This window comes from Mesoplodon bidens, assembly GCF_964165515.1.
Source record: "Mesoplodon bidens genome assembly, chromosome: Y".
Classification (NCBI taxonomy): domain Eukaryota; kingdom Metazoa; phylum Chordata; class Mammalia; order Artiodactyla; family Ziphiidae; genus Mesoplodon; species Mesoplodon bidens.
This window is the reverse complement of record NC_138180.1, coordinates 41,109,664-41,129,221: the sequence shown is the minus strand read 5'-3', so window position 1 is coordinate 41,129,221 and position 19,558 is coordinate 41,109,664. Positions and strand designations below refer to the sequence as shown.

Sequence of the window (19,558 nt, the reverse complement as noted above, 5' to 3'; positions counted from 1 at the left end):
TGGACTAATATTTGGGGATTTCTAAGGTTTCCAGGGATTTCGGGAGCAGGGCCTCAGGGAATGTGAAAGGTTTCCTGAGCTTCTCACTTGACTCCAGTACATGATTAGAACACTCCAAAATCTGTACTTTGAAAACATTGATAATTCTATGTCTCTGTATATAATTTCCCATCAGTACTGTATAGTTTTGAGCCGGCTTTATAACACAGCTGTATGTTGCCTTATGATGTTTATTACTAACTGCTTTCATTTCATTATTTTTCATGTGTCACAGGTAAAGTTTTTACGAGTAAGCTCAGGTTGAGTTTAGCCAGTGATTGATAAGCTGGCCAGCAGAATGTTCTGGATGTGGTCGAGGCACATTGTAAGTTGAAGACATGATCATTAGTAGGAAATGTACCCATTCTCCACCAGAATAGGCCTGAAGTGTTGTGTGTTTTTTTTTTTTTTTCTTTAGTCTTTCCATGTCTTCTTTTCTGGATACAGGTACAGAATGAGCACATGTTGTTGGTGTACACCAGGTGGTATTTCCACCATTGACTTCCTGCAACGCTATGCATCCAAGACCCACTCCAGTGAATTTCAAACAGCTGATGAAGACCTCTGCTACTGCTTAGAATGTGTGGCGGAATACCACAAAGCAAGGGATGAATTGCCATTCTTACATAAGGTACTTTACATTAATTGGGCAGTATTTTTCAGAGCTTGATAACTAGGAAGAGAATAAATTTAAACTCTGTTGGAAGCATTCAGGGAACTGAAAACGTGATTTAAACTGTGAATGCTAATATACGTGTAGTACGTAACTCATAGCCTGGTAGATAGTAGGTGCTGAATAAATGCTTATTGATTGATGGAATTGAATTGAAATCTAAAGCAGAATTTTATAATCCTCCACTTTTAGACATTTTGATGTGAAACAGTTTCATGAAATGAAGTGACGTGTGGGGTTTTTTGGGGTTCATGTTTTAATGTCGTTGTGTTTGACTTTCTTAACAGCCAGGTATCTGAATGGCTTGGGTTATTCTTTTATTGGCTAATAGTTCTTTTTTTCCCCTCTCTTCATTTTTTAATGTTAAGTGCTATAAATCAATAAAGACAAACATTTTTTTTCATTCACAGGAACCAAAGTGAAACATATAATTTTAAATATGTGGCTTTGAATATTGGTTTATTATATTTATCTGGTGAGAAATGGAATACAGACCATAGAGTTACGTATAATAATATAGAAGAGAGGAGGGGATGATAAGTTATGAACATTTTGAGGAAAACTTTATGTTTACAAAGTTGCCTAGCGATGAAGCTAACCAATGCCTTTATGCTAAAGCTGATGTTTCAAGGTAATTACCTATGGCTGGAACGTAGGAGGGAAGTCAGAGAAGGCCCAGCTTGTGTAAAGAAGCTCCAACTTCTCATTTCCTTTTCAATAGAGTATAGTTGACAGTGCTGTTGATAACAAAACTCTGCAAGAGCAATGTTGTAAACATCTCATGCTCTATGTACTCATGTTCATGTATCATAAAAGCCACTTTTATGTTCAGTGACTGTTTTCTTTAAATCTAATATAATTTTTTTTTTTTTTTTTTTTTTTGGTACGCAGGCCTCTCACTCTTGTGGCCTCTCCCGTTGCTGAGCACAGGCTCCGGACGCGCAGGCTCAGCAGCCACGGCTCACGGGCCCAGCAGCTTTGCGGCATGTGGCATCTTCCCGGACCGGGGCACGAACCCGTGTCCCCTGCATCGGCAAGCGGACTCTCAACCGCTGTGCCACCAGGGAAGCCCTGGTACTTCTTTAAACTTCTGAATTTTTATGCTTAGGAAAAGGCTTTCTAGAAGGATCGTCACATCCAGTATATTTTGTTGCTAATAAGATATAAAGCACACTGCCCGTTTTTCTTTTCCTGTAGGTTTTATGGGAATTAGAAACCTCACGTCTCATAAATCACTTTGAAAAGGCCATGAAGGGAGAAATTGGAGACGATGACGAGTTATATATAGTAGACAACAATGGAGAGGCACAGCTGTTTGACCTTACTGGCGAAGACTTTAAAAATAAGCTTCGAGTTGCTCTTCTTGAAATACTGAAATATCCTTATTTGCTTTTACATGAGCGTGTTAGTGAGTATCTTGGGTGTTTCACAGTTGTATCATTTTTATATTTTAAGAATTGTAAGAATTTGGGTTTATCTATATTGAAAATCTGTTTCTTAAACATATACTTAGGATACTTTTTTTTCCAAACGTTTTATTTTGAGCATTTCCAAACCTAGAAAAGTGAATTACACAGTGAATACCATATACACACCACATAGATTGTACAGCTGCTGATATCTTGCTGTATTTGCTTTATCACATATTTATTCTTCTATCCATTCAATTAATTTTCATTCTTGGAATTTGTCTGTAGCAGGGTTTTTCATACTTGGAACTGTTGACATTTTGGACTGGATAAATCTTGGTTCCTGAGGGACATGCTGTTTATTGTAGGATGTTTAGCAGCATCCCTGGCCTCTCTCCACTAGATGCTGGTAGTGACTTGCTCTCCCCATTACCCTAGTTGTGACAAGCAAAATTGTCTCCAGATATTGCCAAACGTCCCTTGGGAGTTGGGGGTCAGGGCCAGTGGGGGACAAAATCGCCAGGTTGAGAACCACTGGTCTGTAGTAGTTTTCAGTAATCACAATGGCATAGCATATTATGTCTGCCTAGATTTTGGCCATTTATATTTGCATTTCTTAATATGAATCTCTTGAAGACATTTTCCTGATCTGTCAAATCTAACGAAATAACAGTACCTTTAAGGCACCCACTACTGTATCTAGTCCACATTCAGATTTTCCCAGTAGTTGCAAAATGTGTTTTTTGGATGATTTATTTAAATTAGAGTCCAATCAGGGACTGTGCATTTGGTTCCATTTGGTTCCATATTTCTTACATCTCTTTTAATCCAGAATAGTTTACTTTTACGTATGTGTGCACAGGTATAGATATAGTTAGATAAATAGATAGATGGATAGATAGATAGATAGATTTTTTTGTCATAACTTTGACTTGCTGAGACCAGATGGTTGCCCTAAAGAATAATGTGCTTCCTGGACTTTTCTGATTTCTTCCTTGTCATGTTATTTGACTTGTTTCTCTATCCTCTGTATTTTCAGTAAATTGAAAAGTATATCTAAAGATTTATTAGATAAATCAGTTCTTTCTAAATAAATTCAAAATAACTAGATTTTTAAATTCGAACAAGTCATTTTTCAAACATTTATTAAAGAGTACCATATCCAGAAAACTATATAAGCTTGATTTTTCATAAACTAAGCATACTTGTGTAGCTGGCACCCAGGTCAGAAACAAATCATCATCAACACACCAGAAGCTCTCCTCTTACTTTTCCAGTCATTGTCCCTCCTTCCCAAAGCTAACCACTGTCACTACAATATTCTTTGAAGCTTGACAAAATAAAGTTGATTCATCTGATATGGTAAACGTATGAGTCTATTCAGTATACTTTTGAAAGAGTGATGAAGAAATTTCCATGAAGCAACAGGGATTAAGATAGTGCTGGTACAGATAGACTCATGGAGCAGTGTAGAGACTCCAGAAGTAAACCGAATATATTTGGGGAATTTACTCTTTGCTGATGATAGCATTTCAAACCAGTGGAGAAAATGGATTACTCAGTAACTGAGAGTAGGACAAAATAGCCATTTGTGGGGCAAAGCTGATTTTATCCCTGTGGTACAAGATAAAGTCCTCATGGATCAAAATGTAAAATGCTAATGGAATTGGACCTATAGCCATACTTCTAAGAAGGTGCTCTCTGGAGATAATTATGCCCAGTGTGAAAAAAGATGTTTGTACTAGGAAAGTCAGAGCAATTCATAGGCACACACTATGATCAACCTACCGGTCTTTCAGCAGCTAAATATCATTCCTACATTTACAGCATTTTTATGCCTCAGTTTAAAAAAAAAAGGAGCAACTTTTCATTTACTTACAGAGCAACTGAAGGAGCCAAATTTAGGGAATCTTGATACGTTGATAAGATTTATGTCTTATGTTTACTGCCTTATTTTTTCTATTTAGATGAATTATGCGTTGAAGCACTTTGCCGGATGGAACAAGCTAACTGCTCCTTTCAGGTTTTTGACAAACATCCAGGGATCTATTTGTTTTTGGTCCATCCCAATGAAATGGTGAGTGTGAGTGTTAGGCAGTGGAAGAGGGGATATTTTATTTTTGCACCTATATTACAGATAACTATAATAGAGGTTTTTGATGTGTACTTTGTTTAAAATATTTGCCAAAGTTATTCTCTTGTTGTTGTAGCATTACTGTAGTTCAGGAGGGGGTGCTGGGGGGCTCAAAGAAGAGGGTTAAAAGAGTAGGGAAACAGTTCTGACAGGTGATGCTTCAGTTTAAAAGACAAATGAGGGAATAACCTGAACTTTCAGTGTGTTGACCTGAACTAACGAAGAAGGAGAGTTCTCTCTTGCTTTTCTTGCTTGCCTGCCCCGCTCCAAGCACATGGAAATACCAGTTAAAACACTTGAAATAATTATTTTGCTAATAGATGAGATTTTTAACAGGTGATGGGGTAGAGGGGAGAACAAGGAGATTCAGTTCTTAGGTGCCAAACAGGAAGAGGAACATGAGAATCAGAACAGTAGGTAGACAGAAGCAGAGAGCAACACCAGAGGCTTGGAACCTGACTTTGAGCTGATTGCTCGAGTTTGAGGACTTAACATCATGTGGCGAGGCAGCGTGTGCAGTAGGACCTGTGCACATTGGCCTCTAGAACTGAGTTACAACTTTAAGACAATAGCCACGAAGGGTTGCTCTGCCAATAGAAGGATAGTAAAGAGGCTTTTTTTTTAAGTGGCGAAGAAAGAACACGGTAATGGGGTTTCCAGTCAGAATGGTGGTGAATTTCTGTCTCCTTTGTGCCAAACCCAAACAATGATAGAAAAGAATTCAAAAAGTGGAATTCTAAAAGGTATAGTCCCACTTTTTAAAGGGTAAATGTTTCTTTGGACCAGTAATGGAACAGAAATACAAAGTGATACATGGTGGAAACCTGTATGTCGGCCTGGGTGGCTGTAGGTAGCAGGGGACTGAGTTTGTGCATGATAATAAGAATTACAAGTCTACTCCAGGCAAGGGTAGAACCAGAGTCGAGGCCTGTGCTTAAAATAAAGGTGGGGCTTTCCTGCCTGTGAAAGAAGACTGACAGAAAGTACAGCCAGCTGCTCTCCGGGACTGGCTTTCTTAAAGCTGCAAAGCAGTAGAGGAAGCAGGTCCAGCTGAGCAACCAGGACCTGGGCCAAGCACTTGCAGACTGGGTGACTGGGTCTGCAGGGCCAGGAATGACTGTATTCTTCATTATATATGTGTTTTTGTAGGTGAGGAAACTGAGTCAGGAGACTTAACCACAGTTACACAGGCTAGTATGGTGACTGGGATTTGTATATAGGCAGCCTGATCCAGAGCCCTAATGCTTTTTTTAAAGTTTTTATTTGAAAATACTTTAAAATTTTCAGAAAATTCTCAAAAATAAATAAAAGTAGAAAACACCTGTATATTCTTTAGCTGTATTCACCAATTACTAATGTTTCACTCCATTTGTTCTATCATTTGCTTTCAGTTAACTACAAAGCTGTTTGTTTTCTGACCATTTGAGAGTAGGTTGCATGTATCATAGCCTTTTGCCCCTAAATACTTCAGTGTATATTTCCTAAGAATAAGTATATTCTCACAATATTATAAACTTCAGTGACTTTAACATTGACACAGTAAGGTCTGTTTTCCAGTTGTGTCGTGTGATCCAGTGTACTTTGTAGCATTTTCCCCCTGTACTCCAGTATCCAGACCAGGATCAGGATTTACATGTAGTTGTGTTACATTAGTCTCCCTTAATCTGTAACATTTCCGCAGCCTATCTTTGTCTTTTATGACAATTACATTTCTGAAGAATAGTCATTTCTGCCTCCCTCCCATTTACAAAAAATAGAATGCTTTTCATTTTGGGTTTGTCTGATGCTTGCGCATGGTTAGGCTTCGGTTATACGTTCCAACTGGAATACTACATAAGTGAAGGATGCTATGTCCTTCTCAGGCTGTCAGATATACGGCATGCCATATCATCCGGCCTCTCATGGTGATGTTAATTTTGATCATCTAGTTGAGGTGTTGTCCAGTTTCTTCACTGTACAATGTCTATTTCTTAAGTACTCTAAGATCACATAAATACCTTACTCCTCACCAAAATGTTCTCCTAAATTTAGCATTACCTGATGGTTCTTCCCTGAGCCAGTTTTTCTAAGATTGCAAAATAGTTTCAACCCCAGCACTTTACACGTTTACCAGTCAGCACTTGACATTGATTATACTATAATCAAGAGCCATTTTCCCTGCTCTTCATTTATTCATCTGTTTATCATAAGTTATAGACTCATTGATTCCTTTGTATTTTTTTTCGATAGCTTAAAATCCATTACTTAATTATGTTGGCATAGAGCCCATTCTTTTGTCCACTAGTTCTATGTTTTGCAAACTTTTCTGCCCATAACCTAAGTAAAAATATTCTTCATCGAGTTCACACACATATAGACATACGTGACCTAAACATTTCACAAAACAGTACTTACTGTTACTATGAAGGACGCCCACTGATTTTTTTTTTAAATTTTATTTAGTTTTTAAGGTTGGTTGTGATCACTAAATTCAGTTTGTAGTGCAGAATAAATTTAAAATCACTTCCCTATGCTATATCGCCATGTAGAGGTGACCTTTGATTTCTTCTGAGGTTTCTCTTTTCATTTTTCCTTTTTTAACTTTCTATTATGGAACATTACAAACATACAAAAATAGATTGGTGTAGTGAACCCCCATATATCCATCACTGTGCTTCATCTGTTATCAATATGTGGTCAGTATTCTACTCCTGTTTAGTTACCGCAAATCTTAGACATCAGAGCATTTCATCCATAAAATACTTTAGTTCGTGTATCAAAAAGGTAAGTGCTCTTTTAAAAGAACGATTACATCGACACACTTATAATAATAATAATAATATATTTCTAGTCAGTATTTGAGTGGAAGTTACTCTCTCAAAAATGCTTTATCAGGGTTAGATCAAATCAGGATCAAGTAAGGTTCACATGTCGCATTCCAGTTGACCCTTGAGCAACAGGGGTTTGAACTGCATGGGTCCTCTTATACACAGATTCTTTTTAATAGCATGTAGTATAGTACTACACAGTTCGAGGTTAGTTGAATCCATGATGCAGAACCAGGATATGGAGGGCTGCCAACTATGTTATATTCGAATTATATTAGTGTATTCAACTACGCAGAGGGTAGGTGCCCCTAACCCTTGTGTGTTGTTCAAAGTTCAATTGTAATTAGTATCTTCCGTCTTTTTTTTTTTTCTGTCATCATGGACCTTTTGGTTTATTTCCTTTAAATGTCTGAAAATCATGTATTTTTCCTAAAGTACTTTATTCTATATGATAGTTTTTTTCTTCCAGTTTTATTGAGGTATAATTGACATACAGCACTGTATAAGTTTAAGATATACGGTGCAATGATTTTTTTAAAGTATTTGATGTATCTTGTGTCCTCTGTAATCTGTAGAGAATCTTATTTTAACTGTATTCTTTCTGTAGACAATTGTGTGTTAAATGAAGTAATGAATGTGTTACACTTTTAGGTTTCACGTTGGGCTATCCTGACAGCAAGAAACTTGGGGAAAGTGAACAGAGATGATTATTATGACTTACAGGAGGTTTTGACTTGCCTTTTTAAAGTTATTGAGTTGGGGCTTTTCGAAAGTCCAGACATTGATACTTCTTCTGTCCTTGAGAAGGGTAAACTGATTCTTCTGCCTTCACACATGTATGATACTGCCAACTACAAAAACTATTGGTTAGGTGAGTATTGTTCCTACACACATATAATTAGTATTTTCCAATATTTCTTATGATTATCCTGCAAGGGAAGGGATCTCTTCTGGTAATCTGATCAAAATTGCTAAATAAAGGATTTCATAGTTCACAATTCTTGTTCTGTCATTAAATTGACTATTACAACATCTTGTCTTTAAACATTTCTTATCCTAGAAATCATCTGTGTAAGAGGTACATTTTCAAGTATGGCAAATAGATCTTTTATTTAAGGCAGTATTAGATGTTACCGTATTAGCACAGCAGCTGAACTTAATAGGGTTTTGATCTCTTGAAACAGAGGTTTAATACCTCTTTTCCCATCTGTAAAATATTTCCTGGGAGAAAGCGATACTAACTTTGGTTTTCATCAAGTTGTATATTGACCTAAAGTAGTTCTGTCCTACTTCATTGATTCAGAGTCTTACAGTCATGTGTATATTTGGCAGTGACTGGTACTTGAAATATAGTGATCTTAAAATTTAAGGGGTCTTTGATATTATGAGATGCAAATTGTGTGGTAGTCATTTTGGAAATGGTTTTCTAACCAGGTTCGTGCCAGTTTCCCTTTTTATTCAGTCTAAAGTTCTGTTCTTAGGAGGAGGAGTTGTATATGAATATCTCAGACTTCAATGTCTGAGGCACTGGATACTGTTTGGTTTCATCTTACTGCCTTGTTATTCTTTTTGCCAACTAAACTGGAGAAGACATTAGAACAGTTTTATTTAATCAATTCAAGAAAACTATACGTGATCTTACAGGTATCTGCATGTTGCTGACCATTCTTGAGGAGCAAACCATGGATTCACTGTTGTTGGGCTCAAACAAACAGAATGATTTTATGCAATCAATACTTCACGCCATGGAGAGGCAATCAGATGGTAATAAACTTTATTTGCTGACTATTGTGATGATGGTGCACTTTGAAAATACTAGTGTCACTGTAAGAACTTGGGTGTATGATGTGGAGGAAAGAAAGAATGACCGTTTTATGGTTTTGGTCACAGAGTCAGAATTTTTAATTGGAAAGGACCTTTAGAGTTTAACTCGGCACGTTACTTTCATAAAAGAAGAAACTGAAGCCCAAGGAAGTTAACTTACTTTTGAAAAAAATAATTAATTAATTTTTGGCTGTGTTGTGTCTTTGTTGCTGTGCATGGGCTTTCTCTAGTTGCAGCGAGTGGGGTCTACAGATTCCTTCTTTAACATCTTTATTGGAGTATAATTTCTTTACAATGGTGTGCTAGTTTCTGCTGTATAACAAAGTGAATCAGCTACACATATACATATATCCCCATGTCCCCTCCCTCTTGCGTCTCCCTTCCACACCCCCATCCCACCCATCTAGGTGGTCACAGAGCACCAAGCGGATCTCCCTGTGCTCTGTGGCTTCTTCCCCCTAGCTATTTTACATGTGGTAGTCCATGCCACTCTCTCACTTCGTCCCAGCTTACCCTTCCCTCTCCCCGTGTCCTCACGTCCATTCTCTATGTCTGCATCTTTATTCCTGTCCTGCACCTAGGTTCTTCAGAACCTGTTTTTTTAGATTCCATATGTAAGTGTTAGCGTACAGTATTTGTTTTTCTCTTTCTGACTTACTTCACTCTGTACCACAGACTCTAGGTCCACCTGCCTCACTACAAATAACTCGATTTCGTTTCTTTTTTATGGCTGAGTAATATTCCATTGTATGTATAGCCACATCTTTATCTATTCATCTGTCGGTGGACACTTGGGTTGCTTCCATGTCCTGGCTCTTGTAAATAAAGCTGCAGTGAACATTGTGGTACATGACTGTTTTTGGATTATGGTTTTCTCAGGGTATATGCCCAGGAGTGGAATTTCTGGGTCGTATGGTAGTTCTATTTTTAGTTTCTTAAGGAACCTCCATACTGCTCTCCATAGTGGCTGTATCAATTTACATTCCTACCAATAGTGCAAGAGGGCTCCCTTTTCTCCACACCGTCGCCAGCATTTGTTGTTTGTAGATTTTTTGATGATGGCCATTCTGACTGGTGTGAGGTGACACCTCATTGTAGTTTTGATTTGCACTGCTCTAATGATTAGTGGTGTTGAGCATCCTTTCATGTGTTTGTTGGCAAACTGTATATCTTCTTTGGAGAAATGTCTGTTTAGGGCTTCTGCCCATTTTTGGATGGGGTTGTTTATTTTTTTGATATTGAGCTGCATGAGCTGCTTGTAAATTTTGGAGATTAATCATTTGTCTGTTGCTTCATTTGCAAATATTTTCTCCCATTCTGAGGGTTGTCTTTTCATCTTGTTTATATTTTCCATTGCTGTGCAAAAGCTTTGAAGTTTCATTAGGTCCCATTTGTTTGTTTTTATTTCCATGTCTCTAGGCGGTGGGTCAAAAAGGGTCTTTTATGTCATAGAGTGTTCTGCCTATGTTGTGGCAGGCGGATTCTTTACCACTTCACCACCAGGGAAGTCCCCTCTTTAAGAAACATTCCATAATTGTCTTCACCTAACTAATGACTTTCTTCCTTATTTGAGAGCTTCCTAGACATAAGACAGCTTCAGTAGAGGATAAAAAAGTATATGAGCAGTTCTACACGAACGACTATGATAAAAAAAAAAGTAGACTCTAAGAGCCCTGAGGGAAATAAAGCAGAAAGTTCTAAGGTTGACAGTAATTGGGTGAGTTAGAGCACTTGCCTCCTAAGAATACTGCGGAAGATGACAGGTGGTGCTAACAGTGAAGCCATTCTGGTTCTCACTTGGAAAAAGCCAGCTATCTGTTTTTTTCTGTAGGTGGTGTATCTTTATGTGAGTGTCAAAAATAAATCTGGAAAGAAAGAGTAGAGTAAGATCTTACAGATGCTTGACTGAGGGCTTCTAATTTCCTTAGAAGACATTAAGGAGCAAGTGAAGGTCTTTGAGCAGGGCAGTGTTTTGCCCCTGCATGTAGAGAAGAGGGGAAGGACCGGGCATAAGAGTGTGTGAGTAATGGGAATTCCTGCCAGTTGGATGGAATGGAGATAACAACAAAGCCATGTTGAGAATGGATGGATAAAGAGTATGTATCTCTGCTTATCCAGTGGATGAGGGGTTCAGTCCTTTATTCCAACCGAATGACACACACAATTCAGGATTTCTCATATCATGGACTTTGTTTAGATCTGAAAATACCAAGTTTTTCTTTCTCTCCCTTTTTTTTTTTCTACTTTACCTCTGTTATTTATTGAAGGATGGGAGTATAAAGGTCTGGAAGAAGCAGAGGAGGAACGATTCTTTCAGGTTGGCAAATAGGGTGAGAAAGTTGAGTTTATCTGGACTATCTCAGTTTGTTCCACACAACAAGATTTCTTAACAGAGGTGTATTGCTTTAAAAAAAAAATGCAGACATTATTTAAAAGTTTGCCAGGTTTCTAAAACCTGTAGTTGACAACACTTTACTTTAAATTACTTCCTGCTTTGCTTTCAGTTTTGTTGCTACCCAGGTAAAGAATGCTTAATTCTCAATATATTTTAGTCCCTTTCTCTAATTGTGTTGTAATTTGGCAAATTACTCCATTGTGTTTCAGATGATAGTGTGGATCCTTTCTGGCCAGCGTTACACTGTTTCATGGTGATTCTGGATCGTCTTGGATCTAAGGTCTGGGGTCAACTGATTGATCCTATTGAGGCATTTCAAACCATTATCAACAATGTGAGCTACAGGAAAGAGATCCAGAACATACGGAACAGCTCTGTGAGGTTCGTTCAGTTCCTGTGTCAGGATTTCCAACAATCTGTATGAGGAAGTCTACTATAATTGACTTTAACAGTAGGATTTTTCTCTTCTTTTTACCCTTCATTTCAGTAATTTCTATTTGTTCTTAATATTTAAGGACCAAGTCAGAACCGGAGTCATATTTAGATGATATGGTGACTTGCAGCCAGATGGTATACAATTATAACCCTGAAAAGACCAAAAAGGTATAAAACATTTTGAGAATTCAGATGATATTGTATTGCCTTTATATTGTATAGTCAGTGTTTTATGTGGTTAGTTGCATTGCTGATTTTATGATATGTAGCTATTCTGAATCAACTGTTGCATAAAACAGTTTCTGATTGAACAGTAGCTCATGAGGAAAAATGGTCTGTAATGAGAGCATGCACAGTTTGGGAGATTAATTTTTAAGTACATTTTGGAAGGGTAGAACATTTATGGCATGAGGGAGATAAATCACATGACTAGAAATCAAAACCAACTGAAGGAAAGAGGTCCAGAGTACATGGAGGTTTTGTAAATTTAACCTTTTCATGAAAGCTTCACCTCAAAATTGGACTGTTTTCAATTTCTTGGGGGTCCATATATGTACATCAACACAGGAAAGTTGAGCAGTGTATTTTCTTGTTGGCAACTTTTGTGTTAAACCTGTCATGAATGGTGCTTGTTTATCTGAATGTCAGTATCTCTTTCATTTTAGGATTCAGGGTGGAGATCAGCCATTTGCCCAGATTATTGTCCTAACATGTATGAAGAAATGGAAACATTAGCTAATGTGCTTCAGTCAGATATCGGTCAAGACATGCGTGTTCATAACAGCACGTTTCTGTGGTTCATCCCCTTTGTGCAGTCCCTCATGGATCTTAAGGATCTGGGTGTGGCTTATATAGTGGAGGTTATTCATCATCTGCATTCTGAAGTCAAAGACGTCCTCAACCAGACGGACGCCGTGTGTGACACAGTCACTGAGTTTTTCCTTCTGATTTTGGTGTCAGTGATTGAACTGCATAGAAATAAAAAGTGTTTGCATTTGCTGTGGGTTAGTTCCCAGCAGTGGGTGGAAGCCATCGTAAAATGTGCCAAGCTTCCCACCACCGCGTTTGCTCGGAGTTGTGAGAAGTCATCCGGAAACTGCTCCAAAGGCACAACAATGATATCTCTGTCACTGCATTCAGTGCCATCTAACTCTGTACAACTTGCTTGTGTGCAGCTGATCAGAAGTCTCCTTAAAGAAGGCTATCAGCTTGGGCAGCAGACTCTTTGTAAGCGATTCTGGGATAAGCTCAACTTATACCTACGAGGAAATATATCTTTAGGTTGGCAGTTGACTAGTCAGGAAACCCATGAGTTACAAACTTGTTTAAAGCAAATTATTAGAAACATAAAATTCAAAGTGCCTCAGTGTAGCACATCTGTGGATCTGACTCCTCCATGTAAAACACCTCCTGCATCTTACAATAAAGAAGAAAGTGAACAAACAGGGAAGAAGTCTAAAAAACAAAGGCACTGTCTGGAAAACTCCAGCCCAACATTCTCTAAAGAACCGATGAAAGCTGATGCATGTCAAGTGAAAGAGAGTATTTTCAGCAAGGCACATAATGCCATAGAAGAGGATAATGAGCAAACTTATCTAAAAGATTTGAAACTCAAAGACCATCTCTCAGCTGAGTTGTGCTTGAAGCCGAGTAGTAAAAGGCTTGTGAATGAAAGAGCTCGAGGCCAAGTTAAAGTAAGTACAGGGAAGCATAAGTCTGTAAAAGAGAATTCCTCATATACCCCACAGAATTGTACTTCAAGAAATGGTCCAGAAAAGGTATTTGACAGAGGAATAATCACATCAACAGGTTTGTTGACTGATTCTAGCAATGACTCTCTGGAAAAAGTGTCCACATCAGATGAGGATTTCTCTTTAAAGGATGATGCTCTTGGCAAAACCTCAAAAGCAAACACTAAGGCACATAAAGATGAAATCTGTGCTAAGTTATTGCATGTAATGAAAATGCAAGACAGGAAAAGTACCACTTTAGAGGAAAACCTGACTGTATCTAGCATTGAAAGTTTCTGTTCAAAGAAAGATACAGGAGCTCAGAAAGGAGATGGCTTCATACACAATCTCTCTTTAGGCCCTAGTGGTGTTCTGGATGATAAAAATGGACAACAAAAACCTGAAAACAGTTCACTGCTGAAAAAGAAACAAGTACAGGAAGAAGAGTTGGGCATTTTCTCCACCCCTGATATCAGTTGTCAAATACTAGAATGTCATGTTGGTAATAAAGATTTGGTCTCATTCACAGAAATGACCAATATTTTTGTGGAGAAAACACCTCCCTTTAAAGATCCTGTGACTGGACTTGAATCAAGAGATATGGGAATTAGCAAGAGTACTGTTGAGTTTTCTTCTGATTTAAGAGAACAGGTCCTTAGCATCAGTCCTAAGTCTGACCCTTTAACAGATTCTCAGATAGACAGCGACCTCCACATACTATCTTTAATAGCTCAAGCCAGTGTTACTAAGTTCCCATCAGGTTCAACCCAAAGAAGTTTATCCCAGCTACAAAGAAAAGTTAAAGATGATAGAAGATGTTTGACAGCCAACCAAAATAGTGTCAGGGAAACCTGCTCTGGACACGTCATTATTATTTCAGAATCTGATGAAGATGATGATGATGATGAAAGAATTGTGGGTTTTAAGAAACACATTAAACAGGGTAAGACGTGCATTGAGAAAGGATGTCCAGAGCATCATACTTCAATAGCTAACACAAATGTGGAACAGAATGTAATAAAGGAAGAAAATACAAGGTCCCTTTTGCGGTTTGAGGAATCGGATTCTCATTTTTTTGAGTTTGAAAGTCCATGTGAAGTGTTTTCAGTTCGGCAAGATCAGAGACCAGACAACAAGAATTCAGTTCAAGAGAATGAAGAGAATTCGTGCTTGACTCATGTAGGGGATATCACAGATGATTGGGGTTATGGTCCAGCTTATGTACCTGAAGAGGTCATTAAAAAAGCAGCAGAGGCAGCTTTGAAGGAGGGAGAACCTGAATGCAACAGTGACATAGAGGAGGATAATATATTTTTAACACAATGTGATCCAGAAGATATGGATTTATGTTCACAAATGGAGAAAGAGAATGATGAACTCATTGAAGTAGTTCATGGAAAAGATAGAGTCCAGGTAGAAGAAGATTCTGTGAGTCGGCCTCAGTTGGAATCTTGGAGTAGCACAAAATGTAAATACAAAGATTGTGTGGAAACACTGGAAAACCAGGGTGAATACTGTTCCAAACACTCTGAAGCTAAAGCAGCAGATGAAGATACATTTCGTAGACCTGGCTTGCCTCTCTCTTCATCTAAACCTTCGAGACCTCCCACTGCTAAGATATTTACCTCCAGTAGTACTTCACGAATTGCTGGTCTTTACAAGTCTTTGGTAAATACGTCAGCACTCTTACCAACTCTGCAAAATAAGTCAAGTGGGGTACAATCTGCTTTGAAAGTACCACAGCCAGTCTCTGTGGTGTCTCAGAAGCCAGTGGCTGAAATGAAGGGTTTGTGCAACGTTCTCCAGTGTCATACTCCAAATAATTCCAACAGGCAAGGCTACAAAGTTCCATTTTGTGAAAACGGATCTTTTTCACCTTCCTCTCCGGTAAACGTTTTCTTGTCAGCACAGTCCATCTCTGACACCTTCGTTAAAGAGGTCTTAAAATGGAAATACGCAATGTTTGTGGACTTTGATCAGTGCGGACCCCCTTCAACTCTTTGTCAGTCCATCACAAGACCTGTGCCTGTGAGATTTCAAGATGGTAGAGATTATTTTAATGTGTTTTTCCCTTTGATGATCCTGAATACTTTTGAAACTGTAAGTATATGTTCTAATCGTATACCTTCAGACTTTGAAATTACATTTCTTTACCATGCTGAGTACGGCTAAAATAACTGATCGCATTTTGATTTAGATGTAGCTTGTAGATTTCATGTTGAACAGACATTGTGCCCCACACTGTTCTAGATGCCGGTGATACAGAGGAAACCCTTAAACTCTGCCCTTCTGGAGCTTACAGACACAATTCAGAGTGCTAGTTTACCAAGTCCAGAGGTGGCACAGGAGGAGGAAACGTTTTTCGGTGTAAAATAAGGGAAGACTTCTCAGAGGACATAGTCTCTCATCTGCGTTTATTTTTTTGAAAAGTAGTGTAAACCTTTACTGAAGTTTTCTTGAGGAGGTAGCAAAGGGCAAGTTACACTGGTCAGCACAAAGCAGTAAATCCCAAATTTCTCATCTGTCTTCCCAACTTCTTAGGCCTCATAGCAGCCTTTAGCTGCCCCCCTACCCCAACACATCCCATTCTGGTTCTTCTCTCTTTCTTACTGCCTGACTGGGATTGCCAAGAAAAATATAGGATTCCCAGTTAAATTTGAACCTCAGAAAAACAGTAATTCTTTAGTGTAAACATCCACCTGCACTTTGAAGGATGTTTTTGGTGTTCTCACAGCAGGTCGATTTTTCCTTTTTTTCAAATTGGTTAAAAAACAAAAACCCAAAAGGTGAGTGTGCAACAAGACTCTTCAAAACCAAGAGCACTGAGGTAAATACCCACGTATTCAGTCAGCAGATCCTCGGGTGCCTGATACTTGCCCAGTACTATCACAGACCTGGCGGGGGTAAAGTGGTGAACACGACAGACAAGGCCTCTGCCTTCTGGGAATGATCATTTCAGATCGGGACAAAAGGCTCTAGAGTGCTCTAGAATGATCTAGAACAAAAGGGAGCAGGCACTTGAGACTGAAAGGTGAGACGGCCTCTGTGAGCGATGGTATTCACACCGAGACCAGAGTGAGCAGAAGGAGTTGGCCATAGGAAGTATATCGCAGGCAGAGAGACTGCAAAGATCCAGCTTAGAATTGTTAAAGGCAAAGGAGATGTACTGCACAAAGAGGCAAGTTGGTGTCAATTTATGCCCTAAATTTCAGCCATTGTCGTAAGAATTATTTTACTAGTGTTTCAGAACCATTAGAAACAACTAACTGATAAAGGCTCTTCAGTCTCTCTCCTTAAGAACAATGTGAAATAGTATTACAAGAATGATTTTCTTACCTTACAAAATCGTTAGTTCAGTGAACAGTGTATACAGTAAAATAAGCTGGGGAATATACAGAGATTTTCTTCATCTTGGAGCTTATTTTTTTTCTTGAACGTTTATCCTTTCCAGAAAACACTAAATTGCTTAGAGGCCATTCATAGCCCTTAAATTTAGGACACATTTGTGATTTTATTTTTCCCTTAGTTCAGAAGTATTTATATGTTTATCTTTAAGATTTCTTCCTTCAGGACATTTCTGTAGCCAGAACCTTTTCAAAACAGAATGAGCACAAGTTCCGTTTGTATATACACAAAGTTTAAGATAGTCAAATACTTGTGGAAGGCCCATTATTAAAAAAAAAAAAATCAGCCACTCTCACCTCCCCAAGTAATTATTTTTGATCCTTGAGGGATGCTTTTGTTATTTACTTCCATATTTCTAAATAACATGCCACTATTTTGACTTGTTAAGTTTTCAGTACTAGACATTTTCTGTAATTACCCACTACAGGAAGTACCCTCTCTTCCCAGCCCTGTGTTCACACACACCTCTCCTGTTTTCCCATCCTCACTATGGAGTAGTCTTGTAATTTTTAGGTCAGTATTTGTTATTATTTTGACGATATAAAAGGTGTCCACTGGGCTTCCCTGGTGGCGCAGTGGTTGAGAATCTGCCTGCTAATGCAGGGGTCACAGGTTCGAGCCCTGGTCTTGGAGGATCCCACGTGCCGTGGAGCAGCTATGCCCGTGAGCCACAAGTACTGAGCCCGCGTGTCTGGAGCCTGTGCTCCCCAGCTAGAGAGGCTGCGATAGTGAGAGGCCCACGCACTGCGATGAAGAGTAGCCCCCGCTTGCCGCAACTAGAGAAAGCCCTCGCACAGAAACGAAGACCCAACACAGCAAAAATAAATTAATTTAAACAAAAGAGAATAAGGTCATTGAATTAAAAACAAAAGTGTCCGCGACTAAGTCATGTGGTAGTTGTAACTACTTTTCGTTTCCGACTCTTTGCTTTCTCTGGATTTATTGTTTACTTAATTTTCTATGTACATATTACTAATTTAGCTTCAGGCTGTCTCTTGGATGTTTAGGCCTCTCAGTATGATCAGGCACATCAGATAGTTGATAAATTTCATCTTCTTGGTTTAGGATGGTTAACCTGAAATGCTCACCATCCTCATCCTAGGGCTTGCATTTCCTTCTTTCCTGTGTTGGATCTTTTGTCTCCTGTACCCAGGGTTGTCTGTTTTTGTCACCCTCTCATTTTAGTAAGGCACATCCTTCAAGCTTCCTGAGAAAAGAATGCGTAGGAGATAAATTTTGAAACTTTGCATGTCTTAAAATTTCTTTCTATTTTGCCATCTCTGTCTTTGTTGTTGTCATCGTCATTCTCCTTCCTTGGAGACTTTCTCAGCGTCCAAGTCTATTGAAACAATTTTTGAGCATATTTTTAGTTTCACAGTACTCTTGTCCTCTCATTATTCCTTTTTATAGGATTGTGTGCTTTCTTCATGTGCACAGTATTTTTTACTACCTGAAGTTAATTAATGATAAGTTTAAAGTTAGTTGAAAGTTTTCTTCTCTTTTCATTGTCCCTGTTTTCCCAGTTGCTTTTTTCCTATTCATTTTAGTGTCTACAGACCTTTCATGTTAACTCCTTTCTTCACATGTCTAATGATTTTTGTTGGTTTACTCACATTTAAGAACAGGATACTAACAAGCAGATTGGAGCATTGTTCATAATAGCCAAAAGTTGTAAACAGCCGAGATGTCCATCAGGAGATGAATGGGTAAACAAAACATGGTATATGCCTACAATGGAATATTAGTCTACTATTAAAAGGAATGACCCGTTCTATGTACTTTTACCTGTTCTTTGATGAGCCTGGAAAATATTATGCTAAGTGAAAGAAGCCAGGTACAGAAGGCCACACATTGTGTAATTCCATTTATATGAATTTTCCAGAATAGGCACATCCGTAGAGACAGAAAGTGGATTAGTAGTCGCCAGGGGATGGGTGAGGGAGGGGTGTGGGAATTAGGACTGACTGCTAATAGGTATAAGGCTTGTTTGGGGATGTTGGGAATGTTCTGGAATTAGATAATGGTGATGGTTACACAAAATAGTGAATGTACTAAAAACACACTGTAGTGTGCACACTTTAAAGTGGTGAATTTTATATTGTGAACTATATCTCAACTTTTTAATGCTATAAGAAAAGAGGATGCATTTAAATAATGACAGGTCAAAAGAGATGCTTAGGAAAAGAGATACTTTTACTAAAATGGTCCTTTATTATTTGCACTGTGGAAGTCAAATGTGATCTGAAGGACACCATCACATGGTGAAATCCAAATTAGTTTCATTCTTTATATTAAGATTACATGCTTAGGTATAGTTATAATCTATATTTTGTTACATGTAAGATTTTAAAACAGATTAGAAGCTCTGAGTGAAAGGGATAGGCTTGTTGACCATTTGGCATTTTATTGGGAAGCCTCATCCCCACCCTCATGTCACTGTTTTTAGTCTTTTCTTTTCCCCTCTTAGTGAGGTCAGATTTCCCCAAGAAGAATCTTCAGATCGATTGCCTGGAAAGCATAGGCTTGATGGGGAGCTGACTGTGGGGTGAGGGTGGGGGTAGAGGGAAAGGTCCAGGCATTCAGTATCTAAATATTTGCTTAATTCCCTGTTTAAAAATTATTTTATTTTATTTTTAAAATTATTTTATTTATTTTTGGCCGTGTTGGGTCTTCGTTGCTGCACGTGGGCTTTTCCCTAGTTGTGGCG

The 19,558-nt window shown here is 38.4% G+C and overlaps 1 protein-coding gene across 1 annotated transcript in view; it reads left to right on the top strand.

Annotated features, from left to right (window-relative positions):
* The first annotated feature begins 285 nt into the window (after positions 1-285).
* LOC308609750 (putative helicase senataxin) overlaps positions 286-19,558 on the top strand; it is a 61,444-nt gene continuing 42,171 nt past the window's right edge. The window contains exons 1-8 of the mRNA XM_081223461.1: positions 286-670; positions 1,910-2,120; positions 4,089-4,198; positions 7,714-7,933; positions 8,707-8,826; positions 11,491-11,662; positions 11,797-11,884; positions 12,382-15,546. Coding sequence (XP_081079587.1) covers positions 494-670; positions 1,910-2,120; positions 4,089-4,198; positions 7,714-7,933; positions 8,707-8,826; positions 11,491-11,662; positions 11,797-11,884; positions 12,382-15,546 — 4,263 coding nt within the window. The 5' untranslated portion in view covers positions 286-493. The remainder of the gene's footprint in view (positions 671-1,909; positions 2,121-4,088; positions 4,199-7,713; positions 7,934-8,706; positions 8,827-11,490; positions 11,663-11,796; positions 11,885-12,381; positions 15,547-19,558) is intronic.